Source organism: Aulonocara sp. 'chitande type north' Nkhata Bay, linkage group LG18 (assembly GCF_057382095.1).
Source record: "Aulonocara sp. 'chitande type north' Nkhata Bay isolate Kocher_YH1m ecotype deep benthic linkage group LG18, A_spYH_male_GT1.1, whole genome shotgun sequence".
Lineage (NCBI taxonomy): Eukaryota > Metazoa > Chordata > Actinopteri > Cichliformes > Cichlidae > Aulonocara > Aulonocara sp. 'chitande type north' Nkhata Bay.
This window is the reverse complement of record NC_141361.1, coordinates 20,498,066-20,521,589: the sequence shown is the minus strand read 5'-3', so window position 1 is coordinate 20,521,589 and position 23,524 is coordinate 20,498,066. Positions and strand designations below refer to the sequence as shown.

Below are 23,524 nucleotides of genomic sequence, written 5' to 3'. Positions count from 1 at the left end.
TACTTGCCATAATTTCAAAATGTTACGGACAAAACTCTTTTTTTTTTTAAATATAAAATTAACATTGTTGTTAACAAAAAGTTGCCAAAAACGCCCAATGTATTAAATGCGATACAAAAAATATATAATAAATACATAATACAAATATATTATACACAACATGATATAGCAGAAAAAATGTGGATTTTGTTATAAGGGTTAATAAACATCTCAGTTCCAAAAAAATCATAATTTTCTGGCTATTTTTTGACGGGTTGAGTCTTACAGAATAAATACCCACTGAGATCATGATTTATTACTCAAGACTGTTATTAAAATGTTCACTACCTTTATATTTTATTGGTCCAGTAGTGATATGGTACACTGGTGTCGAGTGCATTGTCCAAGTACCACCCCTGCAGTTTGAGGAGCTTGAGCAAAGCTAGGAGATGCAGATGGGTACAAAAAATGACATCTCTGAAGCTCATCTCTTTGTTTGGATAAAACTACAGCCTCCGCTGCCTGCTCAGGTTTTCTCTTTATGGACAGAACAAGCAGTAGACGAAGAAAAGTGGCAGTGATCCAGCCTTCTAATAAAACCTCAGAAGCTCAGATGAAAGAGTCTCGAGTGTTAAGATATAAATTGCATTCATGCCAGTACTGCTGAAGGCCATCTTGAAAGGGTTTAATTATTTAGATTTTTCTGCCACTTAACCACAAGTGCAGCGCTGCTGATCTCCATGAAGAAGGATGAGGCTGCCATTACCACATATCTCTTAGTGTTAACAAAATGAAGAGATCATGCACAGTAATTTGTTTTAGTCCATACGTCAGTATTTCATATGTTATTTCGAAAAAAAAAATGTTACTCAGACAGGAGTCAACGGCTCATTTTGAGCTGCAGAGTAATATGCCAAATATTTACTGTGCTGCACTGATGTATGAAGGGATGTGTCATCCGCTTAATTTGTGTGACTCATTTAGTCTTTTTTTTTTTTCAAAAGAATGAAAGTCTATGATACAGCTTTTTAGTACTTACACTACGAGACCATAAAAGTTTTCTGTATATATACTCTAAGCATTTAAAAGATGCCAGTTTTATTATAAAGGCCCCTATTGTGCTCTTCAGTCAGATTCTGTTGCTTTTGTAATTGTGAATTTGTATATCTATGGTGCGAGATGACATCATTGATTTATTTATCTTGGACAAAAAGGCTCATAGTGAACACACCATCCCCGACATCCAGCTTTTCAAATGTTCTTTTCACATTCATTACATATAACACACAAAATCTCTCTGTCTGTCCATCTGTGAACTCTGACACAGTCAGGAGACGAGCAGGCAAACTTGAGCCACAGCTACACCTTTTCCACATCACATATTATCATTGTAAATGACCATTAGCTTGCTTCAAAGCAACTTTTACAGATGGAAGCAGTGAGTCTGATAAATGCACAACTTGATGGCAAAATATTCTAGGTGTGCTCTTTCTTTAGTGGTTGTTAAATTCTGTTGTATGTTTTATATCTGCCTACGGAGAATCGATGTGAATCACAGAATGACACAGTCCTGAGCTGCCTACAGACTGCAAACGATAGCAGAACTCTAATTTCCTTTTTACCTTTCATAGCATCTGTGATATTGAACCCTTGGTACGACGACCAACGTATGTGTTATTCATTTGTTTTATGTAAATGTTGCAAAGATCTAAAAAATACTGCAACATAGTGTTTGATGTAATTTCTAAACTGATCACCTGCCAATGGGCTAAAATGAGCCATTTTTTATGGCTTATGCACCTACAGCATCATATAAACATCCTTATAAGGTCTCATTTATGGCCACAAAACCTGAATTATACGTTGTATATTTCCGAAAGCACCTAACAATGGACTAAAACCACAGACTAAACAATACTGTAGCATCGACATGTCCAAGTGAGTCCAGTGTGTCCACCTTAATGCTTTATGACCAGTGATGATTTTGGCATCTTACAACTAAATTTATAGCCATAAGCTAATAGAATAAACAAAAAAATTCAAAGCACACCTCACCATCTCTACCTTCTAAGAAATTAACAACAGAAAAGAAAAGAGGAGGTACTTGTACACTTTAAATGTACTCCAGGAGGTGTGTACTCTAAAATCTCCACATCAGCACTCCTGATTCCCTTTAGGGCCGGCTAAAAAGAGCAGCAAGATATTTTTCCATGTTTAGTCGCTGCATATCACAGCCTCAAAAAGCATTCAAACCCTTGATCAGCAAGCCCACCCAAGTTTTACCGCACATTACATTACATCATCCAAGAATATTCTGGGTCCCTGCACGGTTTTAAACAAGGCCTGATTACAGTGCCTTTGTTGCTACCTTAACCACATCACAAGAAGACTCACCTCAGTTTCCAAACCTTACATCACCCTTTTTAAGCCAATATCTGATCTTCTGACATGTCGCGGAAGCACCGACATGCTCCAGCCTTATTTTAGTGCATAATATAAAATAGATGACCCTCTATTTGGAAAATCGGTTTCTTGGAGTTACATCATGACTCTGGGGCACATCGTCAGACACTCACGCAACAGCGCTCAGTGTTAGGGAGGACTGAAACAAATGAAGTGCTGAGCTTTGTGCGCTCAGCAGTCCAATGTCACCTCTGTGAATAAGAAATAAAGATATCCTCTACATGGCCGTCTCTTCTTCCGATTCCCTCTGTCTGATTTCCTTGCTTTTGATAGCCGCCCCCCCCCCCCTTTTTTTTTTTTCTCTTCTATTCGTCCTCTGTAGGAAATTAACATGAGTTTTTAGGACTCCAAGGATTAGAAGAGCTGGGGAGTTAACTCTGAGCTCAACATCAAGCCCCAAAACTGAACTCAGACTTCATAAAACTTTGCAAATACAAAGAAAATCCTCAGCACCAGCTTCCCCGCACACTTGTCAGTTAAATCCTTTTGTGTGTACACATGTGGAAAGATCAATGACAGCTCGGTAATTAACTGCGTGTACCTGAGCTGATAACCTCCTGAGAGATGCAGGGTGCCTTCTCTAACAGAAGGTGATAGGCAGACTCACGCTGACGGGGGGATGTTTTAGGGTGAGAGGAGTGAGTCGTCCGCTTTAAGACAGAAGAGGCACTTTGCAGAAGTCCAGGGTGACGTGGCAACCTCCTCTCATTGCATTAAGTTTATTGACCTCATCTGCATCTTATGTCTGCTTTTCCTCCTTGTCCCTTTGTCTGTTTTCTCCCACGTCCACTTTCCTTATCTCCATTAGCGCTTATGTTTCACTCTTCTTCTCGTTTTCCTTTGCCCACCTCCTCTTGTCCTCCTTATCTGACAGGCCGTCACTCTCTTGCAGCGTGCTGCAGAAACAATGGAGTTTATCTATTCTTCTTTTCATTCCCCCGTTCTGATGAACACTGCGGCTGGATTATAGCTGCGTAGGGGACAGGTGAGAGTGGAGCTTCTGATTCATAGAAATATAACAACCATCATTTAGCTCGTCTTTATTCTCCCCTTTCTCTTCCGTCTCCAGCTAAATCTGTCCCCTTGTCTCTCTCTCTTTCAGGCTCTCCCTCCAATTAAACCTTTGCATGGAGTGCGGCCGAGCAGGTGTTTCACAGTTCCTGGCAGCTCTGGCGCTCTATCTTTGGATGACGAGGTTTGAACAATGGGATTGGGATGAATAGGTTTGGCTACATCTAATGACTCATTAACACACGTTGTAAACAATTCTAGAGGAGGAAAAAAAATAAGCACACACAGAGCGGCAGATGGGAAGGGCAGCATGGGCACCAGCAATTTGTTGCAATGAGACAAGAGGGAGGAAGTGACTCTTCTTTTTTTGAGTGGATATCACATCCCTGTGCCAGTTTACGAGTGAGTGATGGTGTCTGGATGATGTATAGGCCATCCATTTGTGTTTATGAAGTCAAATGTAAGCAAATGCTACTTGGATAAAACTCACAGATGATGAAGGCCAAGACAACACTGTGTTATTATCTTTTAAAGTCCAACTGTCTACTCCGGTATACATACGTGCCCGGTCAGTCACTTTTTTCTCCGTTTCCTTTAGGAGAACAAAAACATTTGGAAATAAAATAAATGTGTATGTCATATCTTTTGTTTTCACAATTGCTCACACCGCGGTTTTGCCTTCGTATGCAAATCAGTCACACTGAGCTAGACAGCAACCTGCTGCACAACACAAGGACTAAACACCTTGAATAACTAATGTTAGCTTTTCTGCTCAAGTCTTTTTCTTATCTAACTATTAAACAAGAACACACGTGTGGCTTCTTTAAGGATATAAACTGAAACAAACATCTTATGGCAAAAGGTGCTCCATTAAAGTCAGTTTGTAGGATGTATTGCCAATTAGCTGGTCAGTTGGTGGAACTTGAGAAGTAAACAAACTTGCAAAATTCACTAGATGTGAGTATTTTGTGTCCTACGGTGGAGCAAAGACACTCGGAAAGTCTGCAGGCTGCTGTCAATCAAACACATCCATTCCCTATAACCAGCTGAGATGAAAAGCAGCATTTCTGTCTGTTAACAAATCATTTATGATGCACGGACAATATTTAAACAACAAGAAAAGGATGTCTTGACGGCTTTAGTGCATATTATTAGATATTATACTAAAAACACAATATACGATATATACGATGTTCCATTTTCCCATAAAACATTTAACAGTGCAGGCTTTTGAGGAAGCAAGACGATAAAACTGTCCAAAATGCATCATTTGCCTGAAGAATAAAGATTACGGTTGTGTAATAGCGGCACTCGGTGAAGAACTACAGTATAAACCAGAGCTGCCTGCAGCAAGGATTGCTGCTGCTTGAGAAACGTGCCAAGCTCTTCTCAGCTAGCGGGTTCAGACACATCTGAGAGAAAAGTCCCGGTGCTGCAACCTACAGGCTTATGCGGCCACCTTCAGCAAAATCCCTTATTTTCTAGCCTTTTAGCTTAAATATCTGCCTGTGGGGAGCCAAAACTGCCTCTTCTGACAACAAAAAACTTTCATCTGTGGTTAACAGGCTTGGGGAATCCAAAAAGTACTGTGCCACCACCCGAAAATAAATAAATAAATGATTAAATAAATATTAACTGTGGATGAGCCTCATCTCTTTTTCCACACTTCTGTCTGTGCTGTGCTCAGCAGGCATAGAAGAAAAGTGAAAACCTGACATCTAGAACTTTTACTGACCTTTTGGACATGTATATGTGTTTGTATCAGGTAGACAGGAACTGCAGCTTCTATTTGAACCTTTATGGATTCATTCTTAGTTTAAAAGAACTTGTTAACTTATTTAATTCCACGCTAATCAATATATCTATGAGTGCAACGTGAGAGTACCTTTACAAATTTAACAGTATGATCTTTCTGTGTAAAACATTTTAGTCAGCAGTATTTGTGCTCTAGACAAAACCTACTCACAGGCTTACTGCATAAAAAATACACAGAGCAGTAATTCTCAACCCTGTGATCAAGTAGACAGACACAAGAACAAAGTATTCAAAACAAAAGAAAAAAGCAGAAAAAAAAGATAGCGGGAGTAGGCAGGGTGGCACAGCAATAGATCCAAAGCCGGAGTAGCTGACCAAAACAATCAAAGGTCTCATCTCTCTCTTTTCTCCCAGCTCATTCGCAACTTGACATTTTCGGCTGGAGTGCAACAGTGTGAGAATGCAAGCTGTGAGAGAGGAACAGAACCGCGCTTTAAGGTTTCAATTAGGAAGTTTAATTAACAACACTGGAAGAGCTCTTTGAAGCTGAGGTTGACTGAGGCTCCCCCTGCTGAGACATGTCATCATCAGTCCTGGAAGGCAGAAGACTTAATTGTTGTGCGTTTGAGAGCTCACAGGGCCACACAGCACACAGCTGTGTGAATAGAGCCTACTGTATACAGTACGTGTGCACTGTGAGGCCGACACTGTCAAAAACTCAAATTGATTTTAGTCCCTTTGTGAATTCGGGCAAAACTCAAGAGAAAAAGCAGTGGATATATAAGTGGACAGAACAGAAGTACAGTAGAAAAGAGAAGGAAGAAACTTATTTTCTCATCTACAAATTTAACAGAATTCAGCTTTGATAATTTCTGTGGCTTTATGCTCTTTTAATGTAGGGCAGAATAGATCAAATACATTTCTGAATGAATACACCGAGTCCTCTGCAAATGCCTTTTCCTCTTTTCTGTCTTCCCCACCTGAGAATATTTCCTCCAGATTGGCACAGCGAGAATACATTTAGTCTGTTCCACTCAGAGAAGGACACCAACAAAAGGGAAGCACCCGACCGTTTTCTTAATCCAATAAGACAGGACATTCAAAACAAAACAAAATCCTTGTCCTCTTCGCTCACTCCGTGGCGTTGCCTGGATCACAGCAATTTCCCAGCTTCTATTATATGAGGGATTCTAACCGGGGCAGGAGCGCGCGTTTCCATCCTTCTTGTTTTGTTTTCTCGAGAAGCAGAGGTACGTGATGCACAAGCAGAGCTACTGTTTCAAAATTAGAAGCACCTTAAACTGCCAAGAACATTTGTTTATGTATGAGTTACTATATGCATATGCCGCATTGACATGGATGCAGGCACACCTAATTTTCCTGAGCCCACATACATGTTTTGAAGTGTCTGGAGCCTTGCTCTCATACATTGTCAGAGCTTGTTTCCATTTCCAGTAGTTCGTATCTGCTGCAGTGCAGGACAGGCATCTCTGGTGCTCAGATCCCATAGGGGATGTGAACTCCTCTGCTGACTATTTTTTTTATTTTTTTTCCCCTGGAAGAAAAATCTAAGTTTACAGAGCTGCAACTCAGCTAAACTAGAACAATTCCTTCACCCCTAACTTTCCTTTCAGTGGAGCAGGCGACAAACGTGAATTTACTGTGGGGGACAGGTGGAGGTGGAGCAGGGATGAGTTTAATCCTCATCACATAACGACTGTTTCACCACATCTACCGTCAGGCAGAATACAGACTGTCTGCAGCAGGTTTGAAAAAGAATCAAAGCTATTTAAATCAGTATCAGAATACATTATTAATCCCTGAGGAAATTATGTAATAAAGGTGTACATACACCTGACTGGCACTGTGAAACAATCCATCACAATATTAAGTATGCCTGAAATTCTTGCTGTTAGTCTTTTTGTTCCAAACTTTGATGCATGCATGCAAAGAACTTGTCATGAAAGATGGTAAAGGTAGCCCTTTACAAGAGTGGTACAAAGTGGGTAATACCATTGTAACAAATAGGTAGCTTCATGGTGACATCAGCATAAGTAAGTCAATAACTTTGGTTATTTGTCAGGATTTAGTGCGCAGAATATGAATAAGGCAAGAAAAACACACTGCAGTAAATACTGAATTATTTAAACATTACAGCTACTTATTGTTAAATCATATTTCTTAAGTTGGAGCAGATTTGTGTTTGCAATAAATGGGGGTGGGTGGGTGGGATATCAAAGCAGCAGATGGTGCAGATAAAGTTTAATGTTATAATCCTGATACAAAGGAGCAGATTTTAGGGTAAACATATCATGAGGGCTGTAAAAAGACAGAATTCCCTCTTTTCAATATTGTTTTTGTGTTGCTGGTTCACCCATCAGAGCTTCTGCAGCTAGTGTGACTTTGATATGCAGGTGAGTTTGCCAGCCAGCATTGCCTTCATCCAACAGCAGTGATCTTGGAGCCCTAAAAGGCAAGAATGCAGTGAGCTGTATAAACAACACTGATGACTTCTTGCACCTGTCATCTGGTAGTTTCTCCCACTCTTACTTTCCACTGTGTTCGAGCTCTTAAATGTCTACAGAATTCCTTTCTTCATTGGCAGATTTCATGTCTCTGGTTTTAGTGCCATTAACATCAGGACTGGACAAGTTCAAAACAGTCCAGTTTTTATTGTTGTTTTTCTTTTAGATAGTAAGCAATCGTTTTACATCTTAAGTTCATCAAGCAAAAGGCTCTGCTTGGTTTCAGTTAAAAGGTTAAAGCCACCTTTCTAATATTATGGTGCTAATGTTACACCCTTGAGCCACCAAAACAGCCATCACACTGACACGGGAGGACTGGGTCCTCGAGTGTCTGGCATCAGGCAGCAGTGAATTCTTTGGGTGCTGTGGGGTTCGAGGGTGGAGCCTCTGCTGACCAGAGCAATAGGGAGGTTCAATTCAAAGCTTTGGGTTCTTTCTCTTCTTCTTGTTGATATCCAACAGTGACAGTTCTTGTCCACAAAAGGCAATGCTCAACAGACTTTCTGAGAGGGCACCTTTGTTCCATGTGTGCACCGCACAGTGCATGGCAGGATCTATAGTCCAAGGATACTTCAACTGAACAGGCACCTGGCATTACCTCGTCAACAGCACAATCAACTTTTGCTCCTGAGGTGAGGGAAGAAATCTAAACTCTGCTGGAGAAAAGGTTCCAATAGTTCCCACTCCAAAGACCCACAGCTACTATTTCATTGTTTTGAAAGAGCCCTCTGAGCCATGAGATAACCATGCTAAATAAGTACTTTCAGTTCAGAATGCTAACTGCATGTCAGGGGGTTGGAGTCACCGTGCACAAGGAGCTGGTTAGATTTGAAAGAACCTTATTTTCATTGCAAGTCCTAATTTCATCGAAGCAGTCCTTTTGTGTACTGGATAACGGCATAAAAATATTGTGCTCTCTCATTCGGAGTCTTGCTTGTGGCTCAAGGCATCGTTGGCACCCATCATGACAGAGGGCTTCTGGCCCCTGAACTACCTCTATGAGCTATTGATTTGGGAGAATTGGCTCATCCAGCCAGCACTCACGCAGTCCTGCTGATAATAGATTTACAATCGCTGAGGTTCAAACCAAGAGAAATACCATCTTCCTCCCAGTTAGAAAGTTTCTTTCCAGAGTTGAAGTTGGACTCTGTAATTAATAATGCATGGTTATCCCAGTGTGGTCAGGCAGTCCACACTACCTGACCACACTGCTTCTTTTGGAGAGACAAAGTTCCTTTCAACATGAACATGCAGGGCAGGGCTGTGCAAAAACAAATATGTGAATTTTGTTTGGCAGGACGAGGAAAGGTAGTATATCACTCCGTTAGAGCTGAGGCATTTTTACAGCCTCAATCCCACTGCAATTTTTATTTCTGCACCACGATGTAGACCGTGACAATACCCCCATATTCACATATATTCAGTGTTAGGATAAACTGCCCTTTGCCCCACTCTCTCTTTCTCTCTGTCAGCCTATTTAAATATGGTGCTATAAGCTGCTATCCCTAAAGGCGCCTCATAAACTGAGAGTTCTAAAACAATGAATGGATTTCAGCTCCTTCCAGAGAAAGAATGCGGTGCACGGAGAACAGATACAGAAACGATTTGGCCACTGTGGATGTGTTCACCTCCTTTACTCACACAAGTTGTTGCTACAGCTGCTGATTTAGGGCCAAGTCATCCTAATCTATCTGCCTGGGTATCACTGGTTGCAACTGAAAGGGGGCTGGGTGTTATGCATATAACCAATGAGGGAAGGAAACTAGATATAACACAGGTCAGCTCCTTACTGCCTAAAGAGCCTGTGAAGTGCAGTGTAGATTGAGGAGATGAGACTGTGCAGCATCTTTAATACCCCTTAGGGAGGGCGAAGCCTCTTGTGCCAGCAACACTCTCATTGGCCTTGACAGGCACGTTGAAGTTAATTTTTCAGGTCTCGCAAGGATCCAATGCACATACTGATGTGGTATACCTTGTCTCTATCCCTCAGGGAACATTCGTTATGCAGTTGTCGTTTTTTTCTTATTATACATATATATATATATATTTTTTTTTTACTTGATATTGATTGTCATATTTTCCTATAGTTTCATACAGCAGGTGCCAATAATAGTAATCACATTACTGTGTAACTATATTAATGCAGACAGAAATTAAACCAACTGACACTGTATTCTTTATCCTTTATGGGTTCGACATAACATAACATAACTGCTTCTTGTATCATTAAGGCGTCAGTCTGTGACAGGCCTGAATTATATAAGACCCACCTTCTTGCCATCTAGTTACCAATTAATAGGAAAAACAGTGGCATGAGTATTTTGTTTTTGCCATTTTGCACACTTATTAAATTGATATGCACTAGCAGTTTTCTCTGTTAATTATAATTAATTATATATATTCTTTGTAAGAAATAGCACAGCTGATTATTTTGAATTCTATTAATCCCCTTTGAGGGGTGAATGATCCATTGCAACTTTTCAAGGGTAGTGCAGCAGCTGCCCTTGGTCATTAAAAAAGTATCAGAAAAATTAACAATTAACATAACGATAGTTTTTGCTATAAATAAAACTGTATGTGCCCAGGACACCTGCACAGACCCAGTAGGCTAAACTCAGGCCTGCAAGAAGACGGCAGTGCTAGCTGCTGAGTCAGCTGCCCACTGTACTAGCCGAATCAAACGGATACATACGGGTTTGGAGGTTGGTGATGACGGTGCCACTTGTAAGTGGTCCTTTGGTGGCGTAGAGGGCTACAGAGTAGGTGGTGCTTGGCTTGAGGTTGGACAGCTGCAGTTCCTGCTTGTTGCCTTCCACGAGGAAAGTATCAGCCGTTACTAGAAAATGAAAAACAGAACACAGAAAACACATGAATGTTTACTACATTTAAACCATCCTAAAAAGATTGCAGTGTGTATCTCTGAAAATGTTTCCCAACACAGGAAACATCAAAGTTTATAACTCCGCCTTGTGACACCTGGACTATTTTCTCTTCTACATTGTACATAGTAATATGTTAACTTGGAAATATTTCATTTTAATTTTTATTGCACTTTATATTTTTCTGTTCCTAACTGTGTGGCTCCATGGTGCAGTGATTTACACATTACACATTCAGTATTAAGAGAGCTCTTATTTACTTTAATATTATGAAACCATGTAAGACACTGTGCTCAGGCTAAGAAAGATAATAATACAAAAACAATGCCACATTCAGAGGCTCACTGGCAGTATTTGTGGTTGTGGAGTGTTAAATTAAGGTGGCAATGATGGAAGGTCATCTACACGATGTTCTGAAGCATCTTATAGATGCAGTTCTGGATATTTTGAACCTTTTTCAGTTTCTCCTTCATCCTTTTATATACAGAAACATCACAAGAGCACTGATGCATTTTAATTAATCTAAAACATTACAGTAGACAGGTATATATTATTCGTAGTCCATGTGATACCATTAATCTCTGATACCACGATGGCTTGGATTTTATTTTATGTGGGTGTTTCCATCAATAAAAACTATTTTGTCATGCAGGACAATGCACAATGAAATATTTAACTATTGACCCTGGTTTAGTACATTAACACTCAAGGGAATTTGTCCACAACTTACATTGCACTTCTCTAAACCTTGGCTGGGGCTGGTTTCCAAATATGTGTCCAGCATATAGATGCTGTCTCCGTATCTGTGATGATCTGGCTGCAATCCAGTCAGTCAGAGTGTAATTTACACTCAGACTCTGACAGCTGAGTAATACAAATTTCTCTGGATAACTCCAGGCGTGGCATACTGCGTGGGGTCATGTGCAAATGAGAAAGATGCTTCCCATTACATTTTCCCTAGCCAGTTTATAAAAATAACAACAGCATGAGATAACACTGGTTGAGTGTTGTATTGACCTATTAGTAAAACAATATCCAATTTCTTGGAAACCTTTTATACCTACACATATCAGCGCTCTAGTTGTGTGCATGTCAAGTGTCTTTAAGCCATATCTGTACCTACTGCTGCTTGGCAGTCATCCACTTGGTTCAGGGAGCACATTATAGACTGGCTCTGAGGGGCCAAGCAATATGGCTATCTTTTACCTGTCTGGATATGGCTGTCAGATGCTGAAGACATGGGCTGCATCAGAAATGCATGCCGTCTAGTAACTGCATTGTTTTTGCCAAGGCTAAGCAGTTTAACCAAGCATAATGAACTGTTCTGAAAGCAAGACAAATGGATCTATATTGCCTCAAAGGACTCATTGCACTGATCTCACTTCTTAATGGGAAAACTGTGATGGTACCTGTCACATCTTCACATGCAACCGATGACTCTCATTGCACTGTATGCTGCCACTACTACAGTACTACTATATGTATGTATGTATGTATGTATGTATATATATATATATATTAGGGGTGCAACGATATTCGTATCGATATTGAACCGTTCGATACAGTGCTTTCGGTTCGGTACGCATATGTATCGAACAATACAACATTTGTAATTTATTTTATCAACTTTCCTTCCGACGATGCTGTCTGTGTTGAGCGCTCAGTGAATCTGCGTTCGACTACTCCGCCTAGGCTGCACTGTCGAGCGCAGATCCACTGAGCGCTCAACACAGACAGCATAGTCAGAAGGAAGAGCGCAGGGCAAGCTAGCAAGACACATGGACCTCCCCCACCCTCATTCAGATCTGGCGTTTGGAATTATTTTGGTTTTCATGTGACGTATGACCCTGAAGGTAAGCGAGTCATGGACTAAAGTAAAACAGTATGTTGGATGTGCCATGCAATGCTCAATTACATTGGTGTGAACTAGTGTGTTAGCGCAGTTAGCTCATTAACGTGTTGGCCGTCTAGCCCCACACACGGGGCGATCGGCGGTAGCTCGTTAACGGAGATTTGCCGTGTTGTGGCGTTAAGGTCATTTCAACGAGATTAACCTGAAAGCACTAGTGGGAACACAACGAATATGACTGCACATTTACGCAGACATCATCCTAGTGCAAAGACAAAAACAACAAGCATGCTACTAACTTTAGCCGAGTCATTTAGACAGCTGTTAGCACATGATTCTCCTTATGCTGCTGAGAATATAGCCCAGAAGAAGCGTATAGTATAGCTTTTATTTTGGAAAGAGCCATTTCTCTGTAATAAACTCTCTTTTCCAAAGATGAGTGATTCCTCAATCAGATACAGGGCTTGCAATATCGCTAGCCCGACGTCCTGGAGCTAGCGATTTTTTTCAGTCGGGCTACCAAAATCTATCTCTGCCCTGCCCGTAGGGCTATTGTAGGAAGGAAAAATATATGTCAATGCTTTTGCATTCTTTCAGAAATGTAGCTGGGTAATTATGTCATTGGCATCGGTGAGCCACTGTCAATATGTGACATATTGAAATCACGTTTGAATTTGCGCTTGTTTTTTTGCTTTCACTTTGCAATCGCGCGAACTGTGTATATAGAGCGACAGCACTGATCTGTGAGTGATGATAATTTGTGCACCAATTCCTCTGACATCGTCTTATTAATCGTTAGCTTACTATGCAAACATGACAAGTGAAATCTCCTGCAGCTTAAACATGTGAGAGGTTGATCGCGCAGAGAATCGCTGAGCTTATGTGAGTCCGTGTGTAAAAGCATTTCAGTTCTGCTGAGCCAAATAAGACAGGTCAGGGTGAAGAAGTGACAGCCAAAGAAAAGCTTACCACAAAACGGAGAAGTTATGACAAATCAGACTATAAGGCAAAAAGAAAGTGCAGCTTTATGGTTTCATGGACAAAAGAATTTCTGTGGCTGCAATATGACGAGCTAAATAACCAGGGCTGCACATAAGTGGTCCGCAGGTGCGCATTCACTGTCAAAATAAAAAACACGCACAAGGGTTAGGGTTAAATTTAAAAACTGTACTTTTGAGTTAAAATATATATTTATAATTTTAATAAATGACAAATTAAAAAGGCATGAACATTTTTTTTGTATCGAAAAAATATCGAACCGTGACACCAAAGTATCGAACCGAACCGAACCGTGAATTTTGTGTATCGTTGCACCCCTAATAAATATATATATATATATATATATATATATATATGTGTGTGTGTGTGTATGGTATTTATGGTCTAAAGTTAGAGCCAACTGTAGATGGGCACTACAGTAATTTTGTCAACGTAAGGAAGTATAAGCTAATGTTTTCATGTGTTTTAATGTGAAGTAGTCACAGTGTCGTGCTACAGTTTAATGGTTGTTAATGATGTTATCTAATTGGTGTCCTTTCACTGACTTTCCAACATCAAATCAAGCAAATGAATGCACACTCACCCTGGTTGTGTGTGAGAGTCACCACGTAGTTGTCAACATTGGACACGGGTGGATTCCACCTCAGCAGGGCTCCTTGAGGGGTGATGTTGAGGGCCGTCAACTCCGACGGCATATCCATCGCTATGTTTGCAATACAAGACAAGAATGAACACAACAGTTAAACAAAAGATAATATCAGGCTCTTTGAACATCTTCCCCATCATTTATGAGATACTGTGTCAGTGCTACACAGATAAATTGACAGCTGTGGATCACAACCAAGAATGACAGCGGTCCGCTCATTGCAGACAAACACAACATGTTTGCTATACATTGTCGAAATGATCTTGTTTGTTTGTAGCGTGTGCAAATCTATACAATTTTTTGTCAGCTTGCTTAACAGTGACCTATAAATCATTTGAGGAAAAAATAGGCACCCAAGTCAAGAGGCGAGAGAAACAGAGAGCATAACACATAACAGAGAACTTACCAAAGAACCCTTTTAAAATTTTAAATTGGCCTTTTTGTGTCTAGAAACCTGTTGTAAAAATACATAATTTGTTCCAAAAAAAATCAGAAGTGGACAAGAGGATGACAAAAGAAGTGACATGTCCCCCAAAAAGATCTACAGCCAATCAGGAGTATTTGAAAGTCATGTCCTCAAGAAATAAGAAAGAAATCCAGCAAAAATCTGACCCTGGACTTGAGAGATGTATCTAGCCTATCAGCTGCTTAATCTACACTTCAAATGAGTCTTCACTTAAGCCATTCTTACGGGAAATGTGGGGGAAAAGGCTGAGGAATGCCAGAATAGAAAAGGTCTTATGGAGCAATGAATCCAAATTTTTGTCATCATCAAAAGTCATCATCAATATGTATAAAAAAGGTCGGGATAGATGTACATCAGTGAGTATCTACAGTCATCTGTGGAGTCTCTGTCATTGTTTGGGTCTGCATTTTAGCAAGTGGTGTTGGATCTTATCAAAATTGATGTAATTATAAACGCAGAAAAGCATAATCAGATTTTGATCTACCATGCAGTACCATCCTAAAAGCATCTGATTGGCATTAATTTCATTTTTCTGAATGACAATGATCCCAAACACAAGGCCAATGCAGTAAAAGTACCTTGTTTATACCTTGTTGTCAAACGTGTATGGAACAAAATCCATCGCGGATTGACAGAGAATAGAATAAAAGGCAGCCAATGTTCAAAGAGGAGTTTTCAATGTCCTTCAAAAAGCCTGGAGAACTATTCCTGAAGTCTATTTAAAGAAGTGGGAAAAAAGCTTGGCTAATATGTTTCCATAAACTCCCGATTTCCTAGTAAAATGTGAGAAATTAAGGATCTTTTTTATATTACTGTGCATAGTTAAACCAGGAGACTGCTACACTACTTTTTGTATCACATAACAAAGTTCATGTAAAATCATGTATCTCTTAGCTGCTGGCTGTCACTGGATTTCTCGCCCAGTAAGCTCAGAGCAAATAAAAGAAAAAGGGAAATTGACTCTGTCAATCACCGCTTTTAATGGAAAATAACTTATCACTGAATTGTTCACAAATTAACAAGCTGCATCATATTTCCCTTCATATGCAGAGAGCTTTGTATTTTGAACACTGTGTGAAATTCAATTGGAGACACAGCTAAATTATTAATTAGACTGACAACAACGAGATATATATTCACATGAATTGCAGAGACAAAAAAACTTTGCAAGAATGCTGATTAATGGTGACTTCACCGTGATGCGAAAGTTTCATATTCTCTTAGGCCTCCTGTTTCACACCCTCTCCCTAATTTTGTTCTCAGACTGCTGGACATGCCAAAATTGAGTTTGAATTTAATTATACCTTTAACCTCAGTGCTTCAACCCCAATTTCTCCTCAGGCATGTTATTTTGGCACAGCAGAGAGTGTGGCAGGAGAACACAGAACACTGCGAGTGATCCCAATCTCTGCCCAGATGAGGTAATTAATGTTGCCCTGCCCTCATCAGAATAATAAAAAAAAAAGAATTGTGCTCTTTCTTAACACTGCGATAGATGGACGAACCTGATTAAAATCATTACTTTAATTGCAAAAAGGTTTAAGTGAATTTAATGGAGCCTTGCCAAGTCAATTAGATTGGCAATGGAGATAGAGTAGAGATGGCCAAAATAGAAAAAAATAAACAGGTCATCCTCCTTCATCAAGAGCTGCGATAATTCAATCATCATACTGCATCTACTGATTGCATGGGTGAATTACAGGCTCAGGCTATCTATATACTTTCACTCAGATCTGGAAGTCAAGGCCCAGTGGGAATATAAATGCAGGCCATTATATGATTGCAGAAAATGATTTGATCACAACTTTGTATCTATTATGTACAGTATGTGTCGTACTACGATGATTTATTGGCTCATCTTCTGACTTAGCCTTGGGAACAGTGGATATTTTTCAGAACTTTCTTTGCATCCATGATATCTGGATAAGCAGACAGTTGATATCCATGCCAAATATCCTCAGAAGGGACCATACTGATGTAGCTGAATGGCTCAAGGATAAACCTTTCATCTAAGAGATAAGAAAGGCAACATATTATTTTTAGACTTATTTTTCTCCCAATATTTTTTACTTTTTACCTGCTTATTTCTTTTCCACTGTTTGGTTAGATTTAGGCAACAAAACTACTATGATTTAGGGTGAAAAATATAGAGTTTCACACAGCAAACCAGTTGCTTGAAACCATTTCTTCTTCTCTTGTTACCATATTTTTCAGATCTTAATTATGGCACAACACAAACAACACAAACACAGCAATACCTGATAGACCTGCAGCAGTCCTGGTGAGGAGATGATTGAGGTTTGATGTTCTAAGTCGTCGTTATATGTTTTATTTAGGGCGCTCGGCTTGCTGTTACATGCAGAAAATATGCTCTCAGCTCATTATTAGTGTGTAATTCACAACGTAGGATATTTCAGAAACACTCCAGCTGTGCCACTTGGTCACGAGGTCAGCCTGCGTTGTATTGAGACTGTGGCCATTAAAGCCAGTAAGACACAAAACTCCAGTAAATCTCTGTACACCCTCTCATTATTGTGGCAAAGCAAAAGAAAGCCGCATGCTCTACACATTAACCTCGGAGCTACGCTGAACGTGTATATGCGTGCTCCTGGTGTCGCGTTAATACTCATGAGGCGCACAAATATTTAGACACATAAACAGTGTTTTGGCTGCATATAATCTGTGGCGTTTTAGAGCCGCAGGGATACCGGTTGACTGATGATGTTGGATGTTGAGTGTGTTTCAAGTGTAGGTAAAATGCTCACTCACACAGTCATTTAAAATGTGAGACCAGTCATTACGCCCAATCATTAAGTAAAGATTAATTACTGGTTTTGTGGCACTTAGTAGCTGAACCTAAAGGAGTCTTTAAGATAAGGATCATTATGTAAATTCACAGAAAATAATAATTATCATAACATTAGCATAGCGGTAACTGTCCTGCTGATAAAGTGAGTTCTCTGTTTTGTGGAGCTGCACATTATTGCAATCCCTACTCGAGAACTGTTTCTTAGCAAACATGTAACAGTCACCGACTGTTAACTATTTCTGTGCCATTTCTTTTTTTAGTGATCCTAATCCACTAGTGATGAAAAAAAAGAATAAAAACCTATTTTCTCTTCTCCTTTCCTTTATTTTCATTACCCTTTTTAGTCAAATTTTTTCCATTTTTGTATTTACCATTTCCTCTGCATGCCTGGCATTATGCCTTTTGTTTTTCTGTCAATTTATGTGTTATCTCTGATGTTCATTAAGTGTTATTTGGTATTGTGTGGACTATTTTAAGCATGTTTCAATTAACAAAGCAAGTGCATTCCCCTCCTCTGTTTTCTCTTAACGCAGCTGGCAGGGAGGATGTTAATGTTCTTTCCACAAACTTCAGTTTTGGGAAGAGTAATACTTTACTGGGGGTCCTGACACTTTGCTAATGAGCACCGTCATTAGCCCTTAAACAGGCCTTCACACAGTCCATTTAGTGTCACCCCCGCCAAATTCATCTTAGATTAGCAGTACCTGCTGCGCTTGCAAAATGAAATATGGCTCCCCGCTTTCTCAGCCCTTCGCACAGTAATTGATTACGGATGTGAAGTAAGTCGAAATTGCAGCGTTACCCAAGTTATTACATACTTGACCAGGCAGTGTTGGATTACGCTTTCAAATCCCTTGTTTATGTATTGTTGTTGAAAGCAGTGTAAAAGTGTCCCTGGTTGAGCATTCTTGGATGTGAGGAAAATGTTGTTTACCATTTCTAACAAGCTTGACTTTGTAGTTATGTTCTTTTCAGGCTATTACAGCCCCTCCGTCTCTGCTCATTGTACCCACGCTGGGATTGTTGGAAGAAGGCGCTGATAATAAAGAACAGGAGGAGGCAGGAAGCGAGGCAGGGGGGAGAAAGAGAAAACAAGGGAAAGGGTCTCTTTCAGCTTCTTTTTTCTTACTGGATTCTTGAACCTTGCCGCTCCAGGTGAATCAGGTCTCATTGGTATGCAAACACACCTTCTACTCGCCTGTTCCCGCTCCAATTCTGCGCTCTCCTCAGCTTTCCCTTTCCCCTCTCTTGCACGTACACCGAGCATTTTGAATACAGCACTGGGAGAGTGTGTTAATCTCAGGTTAGCGGAATTCTTCAGAGAAGAATGGTATCTCATTGTCACACGTGTGTGCAACGGCGAGGTTTTATTTTTACCTAACTTATGATTTGGTGCTAATTTTGAAAGCATGAAAACACAAGACCTTTGATTTCATTAAATTCTGAAGACACAACAAAGGAGGGAGGTAGGGCAGAGAAGATGGAGGGAGGAGGAGAGGAGGAAATCGAGGCAGAATGGGCGAGACAGAGAGAGACATCACAGTGCTAAAAGACTGAAGCGAGTCAAAGGATAGAGATAGGAGGCAGGAGAGCAGCCAGAGAGATAGAAGACAGTGAGATGGAGCTGGGAGCAGGTTACCAATTACTGGGTCACGGAGTGGACGCTTTCATCTGTTGCAGCGGCAGAGACTGCACCGTCTACAACATGAGCTTCACCCTTGGATTGTGTGCATACTTGTGTGTGCATTTTAGTCTGCTGCTCGTTTTTAACACAGCTGTTATAGCTGTGGACAGAGCAATTGACCCGAAAGTCTAGCAGGGGAGGAACTCTTCATTTATTTTACATGGCAAACATTTGTCCTTCTGCTGCCCTCTCACAGCAAGACTTACTTTATTCGAGAACTGTCAGCACTGTGATTTTACGACCTCAGAGGAGAACAAAATACCACTAACCTGTGAGGTGATCTTCAGAAAATTAAACGTAAACTATTTTACAGATTATCTGACTTTGATTGACTCATTTTTTAATTTACTGTTTCCTTTTTTAGGAGAAGAAAAAGTAAACAATTCGATTTCAGAAACACAGCTGTGATTGTTTCTCTTAATATTAATTAAGGACAACAATGTCTAGATCAGAATATTATAGTTAATCGAATACTAAAGATTCGAAAAGTTTATTATAATAAAAATCCATTATGCCCTCTACACAATAATAATTTAATCAAACAATAAAAACTAAACTGAAATTATAAAATCCACTCTGGAAACTGTCTGAAGATAAGAAGAAAAGTCTCAATTAAAAAAGAGAAAATAATAATAATTAGAAAATACAAAACTATGATAACTCTGGTGTTGATAAATTGAGTATAAGCATGGTCATTAGTGGCCTACCTTTAATTTAACCTGTTTCAGTCCATTACTGCTCAGTTTGCTTTGCTTTTGTACTTAACTCACTATACTCAGTGTGTTTGCTGTTAGCCAACATATCTTCATAGGAGACGGGATAAAGACTGTATGGCTATCTGCCTGGCGATGGACGCTGCTGCTAGCTGGAGAAACAATGGGCTTACCAGAACATTAAAGGTTAGTAACATCATCCTTTGCACAGGCACCTAACTACAGTACATGCATAAAACCTGACAAGAGAAAAACAATTGTGTATATGAATAACAATCGATGGTTAGGTATGTCTTTCACTATTGCGAAAATGTGGAAGCTTTTTATTCATTTATTTTTCTGCAGAGGGAAATTTAGGTCGTGTCACTCTGAGGTGGGGTTGCTCACTTACCAGTCATTCACAGTGTTGCCTTACTTGAGACATTATAGCAGAACTATAGTAGACAGCAGCTCTTTTTTAGGTGTCTTAGAAATACCTTACAGCTATTTAAGACCTGGAACAAACACGCAATGCAATAAGGTTTTATATAAAGAGAGGGCACTATGTGGAGAACAGCTCAGCACACTTGAATACCTTTACATGTGTCCACCTGAGCTACCACACTCTGTTCTCCTTGGCTGAGTTTCCTGCACTAACTGTTTCTGTGTAAGACATCGGAGTCTCCTCAACGTTCTTCCTGCATGAGTAAACCCGGTCTCGAAGGGCCCCCACAACAATATGGACCTAATGGTTCTGTGGTTAGCTCCTACCTGTGAAGACGGAAGTGCTGACAACACTGCTCTCCTGACTCCCGCTGACAGCTTTGAGACTGATCTCATATTCTGTGGCAGGAAACAGACTGGACAGGGTGTAGTTTGTAACATCGCTGTCAATCATCACGCTGTCTACTCGACCTGCAGGGGACACGAGAGAGAGGCCAGCACCTGAACACCAGAACTGTCACACTGATCTCCTTCTTCACGTACAGGGTACGCAGCGTAGCCAGCTGCTGTTCCTTTATTTTTTTTTGCATCACAGGGAAAATACTTAATAAATATGGAATTTTAATTAAAATTTCAATTACCTTTCACTGATAAAATGTTATAATTAATTAGGTGTGTGGCACGGCGCTCTGCTACAAAATGTATCTTACATCAGAGGGAGCCTCCTACAGCAAATGCCATGCTCATTTAACTGTAACAAGGAACAGCAGTGTGCTCTGTGTATGCTAATATAATAAATAGCGTGTTATTCAAATGCACTTAAGAATAACATCACGGTTTGCAGTTATGTGCACGCTACCTCTGGCCGACTGGTAGGACAGCTTATAGTATTCAAACGGAGCCAGCGGTTTGATCCAAGAGATCGTCACGGCGTCCTCGGTGACGTCCGACACCATCATCTCTTTTGGTGGGTCCATGCCTAAAAGTGCGATGAGAAAGAAAACACTGTCATGCGGTTCAAATGGTATAAAAAAAAAAGGATGAGCCCCAGCATATAATAGGAGCATGTTATGTTATGTACAAAGCTAATTCAGTCATTTTCATGAAAATCTATAAGAAAGACTGCCCTTGAAGGCCCGAGTAGTTCAGTAACCCTCATTTTGTCCACATTTAATGTCCTCTTCATTAAATTTACATAGAAACAGAGCTGTCCTTGGGTCTGCGAGACTGTGTGAATTTTTAATGCACATTTTTATTACGAACAAAACACCATCAAAAGATTAGCGAGAAGAAACTGAGCAGCATCAAGCTAAAAAAAACACAACCGTTAATGTTGAGGCTGAGCAGGGTTTACACAGAGGAGACCCCTCCCCTGCCAAAATTCTGTTTTATATGTCTCCTCAGACCACTGAGCTGCCACGGAAAAGGTTACGGTGAAGACAATTTGAGCAAACAATTAAAGCCCTGACATATCCTAGGGGAAAAAAGAAAGATATTTAGACAGTGAAGAAAAAAAAATAAGAACGTACGAGAATGGAACAAAAAAAAAACAAAGATCAAGATTAAGAGATCGCTTCCATCTCCTGTTGTGGGCGATGGGTAAGAGCACTTATAGACGACTGCTACACTCTCTCTTCCCTGATTTGAGAAGAATTATGGCTATTATTCCCACGCAGAAAGCAGGAGATTTCAAATTCTTGGAAGAGGACTAATTTAAAGTCTGCTCGCATGGAATACAGTTGCATTTATTCAAGTCGTGCATGTTTTACTAATTACGTTTGCTTTGGCAAATGTAGAGCCAAAGAAAGAATAATGGCTGTAAAAATTTATTCTCTTATAAAGGTTCCTGGGGGGGGGGGCGCAGGCAGAGATATACAGCTAGTCACTTTTGCATTATGTCAGCCAAAGCGGAGCTGGACCATAAAGTAAAACTGTGGTTAAATCTTAATGCAGCACAGTTCAAGTGTAGCAAGTGATTCAAGGCAGCAAGCAGCCCCCCATCAATGCTCACGTTCAAACACGTGAGATCAAAGCAGGGCGCTAAAATGATCACAGCGTAAAGACCGGTGCAAGAAATAGTGTACATCTGTCCCATCCCATCCAATCTCACCCCCTGAAAATCTGCCTCTTGTGTGTGCGTGAATGTAAAGCGAGAAAGCGGAGGCTCCAAGCTGCCAAGGGGGTGTTTGAAACCGGCATGTGCAGGTGTTTCTGCCACCGATGCTAAGTTAACATCTCTATTGTTTACTGCTGGCTCTCCTATTTTCTCCATTTGTCTCCAGCCCTCCATTATTTTTTCGTCTCATCCTCTTCCTTTTGTCCCCCTCGCTACAAAGAAAGAGAGCGATCCTCTTTCTTCCAGCTCATTGTCAAACTCTCCGGCAGGTTATAATACTGACCCTCTTCTCATTCATTTATCTCTCTTCTCTCTGAGATGTAAATAGCACAGTCGCAATCAAATGGGAGAGGGAGAGCTTCTTTTCATAATCTGCCAGTTAAACTGGAATTTAGAAAGTCTGCAGAAAAATGACACAGAAATACTGTACTAATTAACGAGGGGTCGCGGTGGCGTCGCTGAAGGTAAAATAGGTTAATAAGACATGGAGAGAAGTGATAGAGAAACCGTAATTAAGATGTAAGAAAAAAAGACAAGAATATACTTAAATGGGTGAATACACAGGAAAAACAAAACAAGCAGACTGCTCCTTTCTGTTACTGCATGGCCTTCACTCCATTAGGCTGACACTTGTTAGCCACTTGTTTTTTCTCAAATATAATCCAACGTTACATCTGGGTTTTTGAGGTTAGCTTCAACTGTGCAAACCTCAACCATCTGATAGCACTGAGGAGCAAAACCTTTATTTTTGGCACTGCATCTCTACATCTACATCTGAACAGAAAAAAAGGAGAAAAATGAAAAAAATAAAAAAGCCTCCAAGGCAGTTTCTAATTACAAAAGTCATTCTGCTGTGGTGCTGCGCAAATGAAAGCCTAAAAAAAGCATTTCTGCAAATACATATTTAATTTAAAATCACTTTGTATTTCCATTTCTTAAATTAATTTTCTTTCTCTTTCCTTTTACACGCTACCTCATACATGTTAATTCAATATTTTGCTCCCCCAAAATCCTTTCTTTCCTGTTCCCCATCTCTGTTTTTTACATTGTATCCCTCATTCATAAATATGATTAAGGTGATTAGAGTTGGAATCTTTCTTAATTGTTAAGTAGATCAAGCTAAAACAAATAAATAAATGCTGGGAACTTGATGTCATTTTACATGCACAAATACAAAGCATTGCTAATTTAGAGCTTCTGGGGTGTG

At 40.1% G+C, this 23,524-nt stretch overlaps 1 protein-coding gene across 4 annotated transcripts in view; it reads right to left on the bottom strand.

Annotated features, from left to right (window-relative positions):
• The window catches only part of tnr (tenascin R (restrictin, janusin)), a 211,824-nt gene that overhangs the window by 21,139 nt on the left and 167,161 nt on the right, over positions 1–23,524 (bottom strand). For all 4 annotated transcript variants that reach the window (XM_086273408.1, XM_086273406.1, XM_086273409.1 and 1 more), the window contains 4 exons: positions 21,061–21,180; positions 20,529–20,672; positions 14,044–14,163; positions 10,426–10,569 (listed from right to left, as the gene is read on the bottom strand). In XM_086273408.1, the coding sequence (XP_086129534.1) occupies positions 10,426–10,569; positions 14,044–14,163; positions 20,529–20,672; positions 21,061–21,180 (528 nt within the window). The remainder of the gene's footprint in view (positions 1–10,425; positions 10,570–14,043; positions 14,164–20,528; positions 20,673–21,060; positions 21,181–23,524) is intronic.